This window comes from Uloborus diversus, chromosome 4 (assembly GCF_026930045.1).
Source record: "Uloborus diversus isolate 005 chromosome 4, Udiv.v.3.1, whole genome shotgun sequence".
In the NCBI taxonomy this organism is placed as follows: Eukaryota; Metazoa; Arthropoda; class Arachnida; order Araneae; family Uloboridae; genus Uloborus; species Uloborus diversus.
This window is the reverse complement of record NC_072734.1, coordinates 124,854,794-124,868,382: the sequence shown is the minus strand read 5'-3', so window position 1 is coordinate 124,868,382 and position 13,589 is coordinate 124,854,794. Positions and strand designations below refer to the sequence as shown.

General features: G+C 34.1%; 1 protein-coding gene across 1 annotated transcript in view; it reads left to right on the top strand.

The window, feature by feature from the left end:
* The window catches only part of LOC129220818 (DNA-dependent protein kinase catalytic subunit-like), a gene marked incomplete at its 5' end in the record, with an annotated part of 269,314 nt that overhangs the window by 86,721 nt on the left and 169,004 nt on the right, over positions 1-13,589 (top strand). Inside the window, 2 exons of the mRNA XM_054855249.1 lie at positions 9,084-9,230; positions 12,641-12,798. Coding sequence (XP_054711224.1) covers positions 9,084-9,230; positions 12,641-12,798 — 305 coding nt within the window. The remainder of the gene's footprint in view (positions 1-9,083; positions 9,231-12,640; positions 12,799-13,589) is intronic.

Here is a 13,589-nt window from a genome sequence, read left to right as displayed (position 1 = left end):
AAACATCAATCCCGAACAGATACGAGAGACACCTAGGACCCTGAAGGCTTCGCTTCGGACGAAGACCACCCAACAAAGACATTGTTTCGTTTTCTATACGTAACAAGATACGGTAATAGTTAGGCAAGAACAGAGTAACGTCCTGAGAGTGACCGTTAGAAAAGGAGCGGCCGTTCTCCACTCCCTCCCCACCCCATCCAAAAAAGAGCAGTTCTGGCTGCAGCCCTCGACACAAGAACGGCCGACCTAGCTAAGATCTTTTTTTTAAATAAAATTGAGGAAAACGGTACGTACACATTGAATGCACAGAAAACGGTCCGAGTTCAGGACGGCCCAGGTGGAATTTTCCACATCTCACACGTGGCCAGTCCGCCCTTGGGTGTGCCACAGCTATAGTTGAACAGAAATCTGATAAATGTAGAGTAGGAGGAAAATAGACGGTTATAAAGTTGTCTCACACAGTAATAGTACAGTCTGTAAATGTCAGACTCAAGCAGTTAGAAAATCTTAAAAATAAAAATTTATGACTTGCCTATAGTTTGTTTTGTAAGCCAAAAACTAATCCATTTTTAGGACCTAATGTCAGGTTTAACCGTACTCCTATTTTCAGGATTAACATAAACACTATTAAATAAGAAAGATGACAGCAAATCTCCAAAACTTCAAGATGTACAGCTGCTTCGTTCCGAGGCTCCCACCTTCTTTAAAACAGAATTATTTGCTTTGAAAAATTAAGGTCATCAAACGGGCTTTGCTTCTCACTTCAAGACTTTCTAAAAGCTGCAAATTATGTTCACTTTCTGGTACCTCAGATAGTGAATATGAAAGGAACATTTCTTTCGGACATTTTATTTTGAATTGTAGGTGCCATCAATTAGTCTGAGCAGCTGCCAAATGATATTGCTCTTCCAGGGGAGAGATGAATTCTGTACCTCAGAGGTAGAGCAACATAAGTCACTTTGTCGCCGGGGCTGTCCGAAGAGCTGATGGCCCTGGGGCGAAAGTTTCCTGGGTCCCCCCCCCCCCCGCCGCTTATACACACAGAAAAATCAAGTTAGTTATAACATCAATGCATAATACATTCTTTTTTTTACGTATTAATGAACAGAACAATCAGAGGGCTATGCATAATACAAATTAAAATACAAACAATGAATCTGTTTTGAATATTTGAAAAACATTAATGCTCAAAAACTTTTAAAAAAATGGAAGTGTTGAAAATCCAAATATTTATCCGGTAAAACATTATCCCACTAGATAAAAAAAACCAACAATTAAAACTGAGTTGATTTTTAATATTGATCAAACTACGAACTCAAATAAATAATTTGCTGATTATAAATAGAAAATGTATTTATCGAAGTAAATTACATCTGTTCAGTGTTTGTAACTTTATCGCCCTGGCGAAGTTATTTTCTTTGAACTATTCACGCCAACATATGGCAAACCTTTTTTTTGTTATGATAAGAAAATCGCCATTGAAAACCTGTCTTGTCTGTCCATAGCAATAAACGCATACAGTCCACTCGCTTGAAGATTTTTTATTTCAACTAAGTACCGCACATTTTGGTCTTAAGCGACCTGGATACAATAAATTTGAATTAGTTATAAAATTCAAGTTAACTCGCAAATATACAATTAAGTTAAATTACGCAATCGCTATAAATTGCAATGGCGGACATCACCTCGTTAAACCGCAAGCGCGGTAACATTAAAGGGCAAATCACCAAGATTTCTATTGCCCTCGCTGAAAGAAAGGACGAGATGGACATTTCTGAATTAGAAGCTCTTTTTGAGACAGTGCTGAACATACATCAAAAATTTGATACGCTAAGAGATGACTTCTACAAAATTATCACCGAAAAGAATTTGAGGAATGTGAAGACTTATTGTCTCAAGTGGATGAAGATATTCAAAACTTGGAGGTAAGCTTGAAATCATCAATTAACAAACTGAAGTTACAGCATTATAGTGACTCTGTACTAAAACAAAGTATTGATGCTTCTACACAAGAAATTAATTCGATGAATGTTGATCAGCCAAAAAAGGCTTCAATGAAACTTCCGAAAATTCCTCTTCCAACTTTTAGTGGAAAATTTGAGGAATGGAACTTGTTCAAAACTCAATTCAATAGCTTAATTAATGAAAATCCCGAACTTTCTGAAAGTGAAAAGCTTCATTACTTACGCGGTTCATTAAAGGGAGAAGCAAAAATTCTAGAAACGACTGACGATAGTTTTTCTTCACTCTTTAAAGCTTTAGAACAAAGATACGCAAACAAAAGAATAATTGTCGACTGTCACATTAACAACATTCTTAATATTCAACCAATTAAACACGAATCTGCTAAAGATCTTCGTATCATTTTGGATAATGTTAAGAAAAACCTAAGATCGCTCTAAAACTCTTAGATTTCGCAAGAGACAAATTATCTAATGCAATTTTATTGAATGTTGTTCTAGAAAAATTAGACCGCGAAACAAGAAAGCAATATGAACTAACTCTTAAAGATAATGAAGTTCCAGATTTTGATGCATTGCTGGAATTCTTAGAAAGAAGATGTCAAATCTTAAATAGTATTAGTGCGTATATTTCATGTAAATCCAAATCCTTTATTGTTAAATCTAATAACAATTCGAAAATATGTGTCACGTGTAAAACTCAAACACATCAATTGTATCACTGTGATAAATTTAAAGCAATGAAATTATCCGAAAGGATAGATCTCGTTAAAAAGCATCGGCTTTGTTTCAACTGTTTAAGCGAACGTCATTTAGTCTCCCAATGTAATTCGAAAAGTTCTTGCTTCGTTTGTTAGAAAAAAATTGAATCATCATACTTTACTTCATAAATACGTAAACTGCATAAACAGCAGACAAAATAACGCAGATTGTGGTGGTTCGACGGGAACACCTCAGATTGAATCGCAAGGACTAAGCCAACAACAGAACATAAGCAATTCTGAATTTGACTCGCAAATGTCAGAAAATACTCGCGTCTCTTTCTTTACTAATGGGAACGAGAAAACTGTTTTAATAAATACTGTAATAGTTTATGTTAGAGATTCTACTGGCGTAAGAAGGGACTTACGCGCAATTTTGGATTGTGCAAGTGAAAGTTCATTCATTTCTGTTAGGGCAGCGGAAGCTTTATGTTTGAAAAGGGAAAGAATAAATATTCCGATAAGTGGATTAAATGATTCAGTGCTAAATATTAAGAAGAAAATATCAGCTCACTTGTCTAATAAAGGGGATGATTCGCATTGGGAAATCGACTTATTAATTGTTCCAAAAATCACAGATTTCACGCCTTCTAAGAAAATTAATATCGCTCATTAAAACATTCCAAACGATGTATGCTTAGCAGATCCAGCGTTTTATAATCCGCAAAAATAGATATTCTTTTGGGTGCAGAATTATTCTTCGCAATTTTGAAAGCAGATAAAAGAAAGCTGAAAGATAACTTGTACATACAATCGAGTTGTTTTGGTTATCTTGTTTCGGGTAGCATTTCAGACAGCAGCTCTGATCATTCCGCAAAACACTGTTTTTTGTCAAAAAATTTGGAAACTCTCAATATTACTCTAACTAAGTTCTGGGAAATCGAAGAAGTCGAAAATCACACGCCCTGTAGTGATGATGAATTAAACTACTGCAATGAACACTTCGCAAAAACGCATTTCAGGAATTCGGATGGTAGATACGTAGTTCAAATGCCATTCAAACCAGAATGTTCTGAAATCATGCTAGGAAATTCTAAACAAACGGCATCTAGAAGGTTAGATCAACTATGGAAACGATTAGAACGGGATCCGGCTATGAAAGCGCGGTATACAGAATTTCTTAACGTATACAAAACTTTGAATCACATGAAAGAAATAAAAGAAGATAAGGGAACAGATGTCGGGTACTATCTCCCTCATCACGGTATTTTTCGACCAGATAGCAAAACTACTAAATTGTTAGTTTTCAACGCAAGTGCGAAAACAACCAGCGGACATTCTTTGAATGATTTATTGAATAAAGGAATGGTAATTCAGGAAGATCTCTTTTCAATTCTAATTAGATTTAGAAAGTATATTTAGGCATTTACCACTGACATTAAACAAATGTTCAGGATGATTGAAGTAGATTCTTCTCAAACTAAGCTACAAAAAAAATTATGGAAAGAGAGCAAATTTGCATCAACTAAGATTTACCAGTTACAAACTGTCACGTATGGGACTGCATCTGCTCCGTACTTAGCAACGAAAGTTTTACAGCAACTTGCATTGGACGAGGGAAAGGACTTTCCTGTGGCGTCCAGAGCCGTTCTTCAAGATTTCTACATGGATGATTGCCTTTCTGGTAGTTCCAACTTTAAGGAGTTTTTGAATCTTCAGTTAGAATTGACGCAACTTCTCCAAAGAGGAGGCATGAATTTACACAAGTGGTGCAGCAACGAAGGTTTTACGACCGAACTTCAGGAATTTCCTCTGGACAGAAATTCTGAAGACATTATAGTTAAAACGCTAGGAATGCTTTGGAATAGCTCAAGTGATTCATTTATGTACAAGGTTAGCAACAATCCAAATCACAATTTCACCAAACGAGATGTACTTTCGGAAATCGCACGCATCTACGATCCACTTGGACTTTTAGGCCCTGTCATCTCCAAGGCAAAAATATTTATGCAACAATTATGGCTACTTAAATTAGACTGGAATGAAACGCTCCCTCCAGAAATTGCGGAGCAATGGTACAACTTCGTCAAAACATTCCCTGAGTTGCAATCTATCCAAGTGCCTAGATGTATTTTAAAATCCGACACCAAGTCTGTTATACTTCAAGGTTTTTCAGATGCATCTTCAAAGGCTTATGGTGCAGTTATATATGTGAAAACTGTTTCTCAAACCAACGAAATAAAGAAGCAACTTCTGTGCAGTAAATCACGAGTTTCCCCGACCAAATTCATGAGTATACCTCGTCTCGAGCTTTCTGCTTCATGTCTGCGAGCATGTTTTCTTCTATCCAAACTTGCGCAAAAAGTCTTAGCCGCTATTAAATTGCATATAGACTCTGTGGAACTGTATTCAGTCTCTACTATTGCGCTAGCATGGATTAATACCTCTTCGAGTTTACTCAAAACCTTTGTAAGCAACCGGGTATCGCAAATCCAGCAAATGACAAAGAACTTCCAATGGTCACACGTTTTATCGGAGGATAATCCAGCCGACAAGATTTCACGTGGGATGGATGTCAAATCTCTTGCTACTTGTGAACTGTGGTGGAATGGTCCGAATCTTGTCAAACTGAACTTAACTGATCCACAGACTTTGAAAAATTCCAGTGATTTGTCAAATCAACTCTACACCGAGGAGCTTAAACCTGTTTCCCAAGTGACATTAACTTCTAGTAGTGACTCTAACTTCTTTGACAGATTATTAGATATCACTAACAACTTTCAAAAATTAATTAGGATTCTAGCATTTATTTTTAGGTTTAGCAGAAACTGCAAGTCTCCTGTGAAACAAACAGGTCCGCTCACGCATGAAGAATGTGTAAATGCCGAAAACCATCTCTTAAGAAATTTACAGGTAAGGTATTTTTCACCTGAGATATCGGCACTGGAAAAGGGAACTTCAGTTACGCCTACAAGCAAGTTAAAATTTCTCAATCCTTTTATAGACCAGGAAGGATTAATAAGAGTAGGAGGCAGACTTTCGCATTCAAATGTGAATTTTAACCAAAAGCATCCTATTATTTTGCCAGCGGGAAACAAACTTACAAAACTCATATTCCAGTACTATCACAAGAGAGATTTACATGTAGGACCCCAAGCTCTACTAAACACGATTCGCTTAAAATATTGGCCTCTTGGTGGTAGAAGTGCCGCGAGAAAGGTAGTTCATGAGTGTATCGAATGCTTCAAAACCAAACCCATTATGGCAACCCAGATTATGGGGGATCTACCTATGGAAAGAGTTACCGCTAGTCCTGCATTTTTAAATGTTGGAATCGATTTATGTGGGCCTTTTGAGATCAAATTTCATCCTGTTAACTAAATCAGTTAATTGTAATTTTCATATTTTTCTCTTTTCTAAAATGTTCTATTATCTATTGTGTTTAAAATTGTTTTGTGTCTTGTGTAATTTCTTGAAAATTTGAAATAATGTTATATTTCAACGCCGGGCGGGATGTTCAGTGTTTGTAACTTTATCGCCCTGGCGAAGTTATTTTCTTTGAACTATTCACGCCAACATATGGCAAACCTTTTTTTTGTTATGATAAGAAAATCGCCATTGAAAACCTGTCTTGTCTGTCCATAGCAATAAACGCATACAGTCCATTCGCTTGAAGATTTTTTATTTCAACTAAGTACCGCACAACATCAAAATTAAATTTTGATCTGGACTCATCCAATGATACTCTTCAAGAGTTTTTTGGTTTTACTTGTACGTACTTATTACCAGCTTTCATATATGTTATAAACAAAGGTGTTATTCTTTTGCATTGAATACTTGTAAGTTTTAGGAAGAAGCTCACAAATACTCTACAACATCAAAAATCGCTCAGAATAGCGTTTTTGGAGCTCTAATTTCGAAAAATCACTGACCCAAATATTACAAAATATGGCCTTACACATTGCATTTTAAGACTTCAGTTAAAGAAAATATTCGTACAAGAGTCTCCATGCGGCCTTTCTTTAATATCATAAGCAATGGGTTTTTTAATTGACACTTACAAAATGTTAAGTTGAATAGCCCCTGAATGTGAAACATTGCCGAAATTTTTTGAACTATAATTTTAAACAATTTGGGGGACCAGGATCCAGATCCTCCTATCCATAAAATCTTCAAAGTTTGTCTAAAGTTGCGTTTTTGAAACTTCAGTTTCAAAAACGCAACATTAGACAAACTTTGAGGGAGAAGGAATTGAGTTCAATATATTTAAAAAAATAGTCGATCGGAAACAGTCTCTGAGCTCCCTCCCTTTTCGTAACGTCAAATAACATGGCCTATAATCACGTTTTTAAGGCTAAAATTACGTTCTTAAAATATCATAAGCAATGGGTTTTTTAATTGACACTTACAAAATGTTAAGTTGAATAGCCCCTGAATGTGAAACATTGCCGAAATTTTTTGAACTATAATTTTAAACAATTTGGGGGACCAGGATCCAGATCCTCCTATCCATAAAATCTTCAAAGTTTGTCTAAAGTTGCGTTTTTGAAACTTCAGTTTCAAAAACGCAACATTAGACAAACTTTGAGGGAGAAGGAATTGAGTTCAATATATTTAAAAAAATAGTCGATCGGAAACAGTCTCTGAGCTCCCTCCCTTTTCGTAACGTCAAATAACATGGCCTATAATCACGTTTTTAAGGCTAAAATTACGTTCTTAAAACTGAAAGTTTCAAAATTTTAACCGGACGGCTTTTGATTTTTTTTCCTATCAGATCAAAAAGAATATTTTTTTTGAATGTGCTCTCTTAAAACTTTTTTATGGTTACGTCACTGCACGTGGGGACGGAATACAAGCAAATTTGGAGAGAACTAGACAAAAGAAAAGTGCCTTTTGTTTGATTCTAAACATTTAAATTCTCAGAAATTGTATCTGCTTCAATGATACAAAGGAAACAAATGTTTTGGAGACTTAGAAGGAGGAATACTTTGTTGCCCTAGGAAAAAATAGAGAAACATTGCAATGATTCTCTATTTTGTGTGTCTATGATTGTGTATCTATGATACATGAAATGAGGGTGCACCGCAAGGCGCCCCTTGTGAAAATGTCATTTCCGTGTGAATGTAGTCGTGTTCCATCGAAACGAGGGGCGCCTTAGGGCGCCGCCCCCTCATTTCATGTTACCTGGGGCAACTACCCTGCGCCCCCCCCCCCCTTTGGGACTGCCCTGATTGTCGCTACTTTACAGGAGAGAGGGAAAACCTTTGTCTGGCACATGCAAAAGATGAGATGCACTAACACTGATAAAAGAAAAAGTAATGATTTTTTTTCAGAATTACGTTTGCATGACTTGATGCGGAATAGGATTTTACATACATTGCACTGATAAACAGAAAATCGCAATATTTGGACTTATGCTAGTCTGGCTCTGAAGTACAGAATTGTCCCTTTATGTCTATTAATGGGTAATCAATAGGCAATTATGATATGGTTTCACTTTACTTTGTATTATTTTTTAACGTGGTATATCATGTTCATTTTTTCATTCGTGCATTTTGTAATGTTTGTTAAACATGTTTGCAAAAATTTGCTTAATTAGTTGTGTAGCTAAGGAGGAATGAGGCGGTATTTGCCTCGGAACTTTAACACTTTGTTACTTTTGATGGTAAAAAGTAGTTTAAAATGTTTTCCATTTAGAAAATAGTGTATAATCTCTTCATCTATTATGGCAGGGCATCTACAGGTCACAAAAATCTTGAAATATGTGAGTAGGTAACAAATATTAAACATATCAAAAACTATGAATAACAGTTTAATTTAAAATTAGTAAGAGATGTTTTAAATTCTTCAATACATTAAGATTCTTTTTATTAATTTATTTTCATTTTAAAATGTATATTATATTTCATATCTTTTCTTCAGAAATTAAAAGATTTTATCCGTTTTTAAATTTAAGCAAGGTATGTAAAAATACGCAAATTTTTTCAAACAACTTAAATTATGTCCTGTTTGAAGGACAACTCAGATAAAAAATAAATACTAAGACTATTTTTCTTGAAAAAAAGTTTGCATCTTCACAATCAACTACAATATTTTCATAGGGTCAAACGTATTGTAATAATAAGTGTAGTTTGTAGTGTTATATTCTTGGATGGTAATTTTAAAAAAACCTTTTAAGAGTGGTTTGACATTCATTTTCTAAGTATTACTTTAAAAAATATAGAGTAGGCACATTTCTGATGCATTGTAATGATTCAAATGCTTGTTTTTGTGAAAAGTGGTGTGATTTCTATACTAAATCTAGCTTTAGTCTGATGTAAAGTTTTCATTCCAAATGTGTAAAAAGCTTTTTTTATTTATTCTACCTCTGGTCACTACGCTAGAGCAATCTGTAGGATCAAGTTTATAATTTTATTTTCAGATGTCTGGAGGAGGCAACTCTTGATTGTGCTGTCTATTGGCTTTTACTTCAGTGTGGTTGCACTCAAACTGAATGCAGACACAAGTGTATGGATTTAGTCGTGAAATTATGTCCTTTGATTCCAAGTATGCTTATTTCTTCCAATTTGTAAATTTAGGCAGTTATTTTGTTAATATGTAATACGGGCAAAATTGAGCTATGATTAGTTAAGATGGGGCACATTGGTACATTTTGCAGATCGTCTTTTCTATGACCAGCATAGAGTTTTTTCAAGATTTTAACACTAGAAAGGTGGGGGGACCTCTGTGGCCCCTTGCGTAGTTTGTTGGTTAATTTATTCATTTAATTATTCAAGTTATTGAACAACGTTTTTTAATAATATCTAACGGAGCTTAATGGAACTTTTTGACTTCTCATTTTATGTCCCTATTTTAATGATTGTTTAATCATTTAACAATTTGCCTCATAGTACTGTAAATATTGATCCTTATACCTAGAAAGACAAGAGGGGCCACAGTGGCCCCTAAGCTATTTCACAAAAAAAAAAAAAAAAAAAAAATATTTTTTTCCCTTTCAATTGTTGTAACAAAAAACAAATGCTATTCACTCTAGTTTGACCTGTAACTTTCTCTTTATGCAGCTGGTTAGATATCCAAATGCAGGGGTGGCATTTCAGCATTTCGTTTGGAGGGTCGAGTTTCTTGAACATGAATTTCCTCAGAACAGTATAAAATACATATTGGTTAAAAAGAATTGATAATTAAATGGTTTCAATGTTAAGAATAATTAGGTTTGTAAAGAACAATTAAAAGTTTTTCGACCGAAGCTTTAAACTAATTTTATTATAAGTTATCTCACAAAATATCTCGGTACTAGTTTTTATTTTTTAGTAAAGCTTTAATCTGCTATTTTTGGAGTCAGGAAGAACAGAAAATTTTGTAACTATAGTTAATCAATATCCAATGACTTAATTTATTGCCAGTATAGCTAAAGAGGAAGGTCTTGCTTTGCCTCATTGCGCTTTGAAGGCAATTCTCTAACCTCCTGAGACACGAAAGTCAAAATTGGTTGACGTTCAGTTCTCCTACAACTTTCTGGTTGTGTGCGTAGTTTTTTACACCGATGAAGAGGCTCCAGTATTGTAGCCTTGAAATAGCTATATGCTGTATTTTCGTGTAAATTTGTGCCTTATTTACCTCGGTTTTTCAATTTAATCACGAAAGTCATCTTTCAAATGACTGACCTGATTGAAACAGTCAAAAAACAATGAAGCAAGAAAGTTATGTCAAAAAAAGCACATTTCCTTTAGATTCCTCTCTTTAAAATAACCAAGAAAGCTTTTTAAATAGGCTAGTATTTATTTTGCGTCATTAAAAAGTATATTCACAATTCACAAAACAACTCCTCTTCCCTCATGCTATTGCTTATAAGTGTAATATTTTCTTTTTGGCTTTCTATAACCGACCTACATAATATTGAAGTTAAGACCAATAATAAATATATCTCATTAAATCCTGTCTCAATTTCTTGAGAAACTGAATTGATCAGTTTATTCAAAATATTGATTTAATATTTTGACTAAAACTTCATCTGGGTTTTGTCACCTCTTCCACATTGGCATACATTAAAAACTGTTACGGAAAGTTCTGTCACAAAGTTCCACACCTGGTTCAAGTATGCATTAATGCGAAAATTACTAAGAGTTTCAATTGTCAATCCAAGAATTAAGATTAGCGAATTAAAATTTTTATGATAGAGTGTAGCATTTATCAAAAAAAAAAAACGCTCCGCAGTATAAATAAAGTAAACAAAAAATTCAGACAAAGGCATACATATTAAAATGACATCAAATTTTTTATCAATGAAAAGGTCGCTTTCCAGTAATTCTTCCAGGGGGCTTTTATAACTCTTGAAGACCATCTTGTGTCACTCAGAGATTGTCAAGTAAAGAGCCTCAAGATACATTTGTTGATGTGAAAGTATTTTTTGATGTGAGATGTTTTTCAAAAATAGCATATCTTTACAAAAAGCTTCCATGAAAGCATATGATACACCGAGTTGCTAAAATGTGTTTCTAGTACATGGCATCAATGAACACTTACTAGCTGAACATTAAGTTATAATATGAGCATAAAAATTTATGTAAAATGACATGGAATTTACGCATAAAAATTGCAGTCTCTACACTGTACGGGTATCTCATACAAGATGCACCATCATAACATAGATTACTCAATTTTGAAATATTTAACCCATATGAAGAGATTATTTCTTTAGTTAAGGCAAACACTTATCCTCCATCAGTTTTTTCTGTTCTGAAAATTTAGGCAAATGATTTTCCAAGTTATCTAAATTGAATTTTACCATTTTATATTATTCTTAGTGAAAAATTTGGGGGTGCTATCGGCCCCTCTCGCACCCCCTATTTGCCGCCCCTGTCCAAATGCTAAAAAACAGTACTGATTGCTTACTAGCCAAACCGCGACTATTGCTCGTGGAAAGATAAACTAGTTCTACCTTTTGGCAAGTAAAGACAGAAAAGCTGAAAATAATAATGTATTCAGTTCTTATTTAGTCATGTAAGAAGGTGCATTGGGCATGTGGACTCAGAAAGAATTTTAAAAAGAATTCATCCAAAAATGGGTAGAGGCCACACTAGCCCCCTCAGTCTTTCTAGGTATACAGAAAATTTCAGTCTCTCTAGTGTTAAGGTAGGGCTGCACAACCTTTTTGAGTGGGAGGGGGGGGGGACACTCACGTAATAGACAGGCTAGTAGAGGGACACATGCATAAGTGCTTAACAGATATTAATTATTAAATGAAAAAAATACATATGAAGTTCCAAATATTATATCCTTTTCAGTTATCAGTTTAAGATTTCTATCAATGAAGAATATAATAAATTTAAAATCAAATGATGAAACGTTAAACAAAGCTACAAAAATTTAGGAAAAAAATTGTAACAACTAGAAAAGTTCACCAAAATAGAGCAAAATTATGATAATCAATAAGGTGACTGATACTAAATCTTTACCACTAATTTAATTATAATGGCTTCATTATTACTTGGTGCTGTTCTTAATATTGGTTGTAGATGTCATTTGCTCCTGTTGTCATTTGTAAATATCATTTGCACTTGAATGTTGACTTAAAAGTTTAGTGCTTTTAATATTTTTATTCATTTGTGCAGCACCTTTTTTAACTTGTGAATTTTCATTTCAAGTAGTTTTACATTTTATTTCCACAAGTCAATAATTTTCTTTTTCAACTTGTTTTTGTTCTTCTCATTTTGAATATTAGGCTTAAAAATATACATATTTGATACTGCAAGTTAATTTAAAGGTATTATGTTTGAATCATTTGCAATCTTTATTACTTGTAATTTATTACAAGCATGATTTCAATTTGCATGTAGGTGCAAAAAGTGCTTCTTTGTTTCTTTCGAATCTCAAGATACCGAAGAGCAATGTTTTTGAGCAAATGTAAGTATGCTAACTTTTTGAATTGCAATGCCCTTATTTTTTTTTTGGTCTAAATCATTCATGTTTTCTTATCAGATTTGAGAAAGCTTTGGGAACTGCTGTTACATACTGTGGTGACAAGGATGTGATGTCTCATAAGGCTTTATTTCAGTGGTTAGAAGCACTTCTAACTTCATTAGAGTGTTACCATTGGGCTTTCTCAGAACATGTGTTACTTCAGAAATCTATAACAAGTAAGTAGTTTTAAAAATTTACCTTTGTCTGCTGTTAATGCCTTCTTACAACTTTTCATTACTAATGTATACTTTTCTTTCTTGATTTTATTTTGACAACCAGTTGTCTGTTCAAACCTTTTTAGTACACCTCACGGTAGCCATTCCAAAAACAACTTTTCACTCAATTGATGATTATATAAACAAACTCTTTATATTTTTGAAATCACAAAACATCTTTCAAGGAATGTCTATTTCTCCAAAAATTTAACGTTTGAGACCCTTCAGAAAATTTGTGATCTCAAAAATATACACTTCACCGAAACTATAATCTCAAAAGCTGACCTGGCACAAAATTGTATTTTTTTCTGAAAATAATCAATGTGTTTTAAGTGCTCAAATTTATTTATTGCATCGTTTTCATCTGATTTTATTCTGGGTCATATCTCCCCCAACGTTCTAAATTTTGAGGAATTTACCAATTCAGCAATCCTTCCCCCTCCTCCCATAAAGTGAATCATATTTTTATGCCTTATTTAGTTTATATTTAATCTATTATATTTTCAGCTCTTTCATGTTTGATGGAAGACTTTCATTTCTTCCACTGAGCTGCCTCTTGACTGGAAGACAAAATCTTCCTTTTCCCATTTTTTGCCATGTGTTTGAATTTTTCTTTGATTTTATTGTCGTTGACAATGCATTTGTTATTTTCAGAGGTAACGATGCCAATTAATTGTTGACAATACCGCCAAGCATGGCAACAAGCATAAAACACTTCGTCGTGAACATTGGCATCTATGAATTTGTTTGGT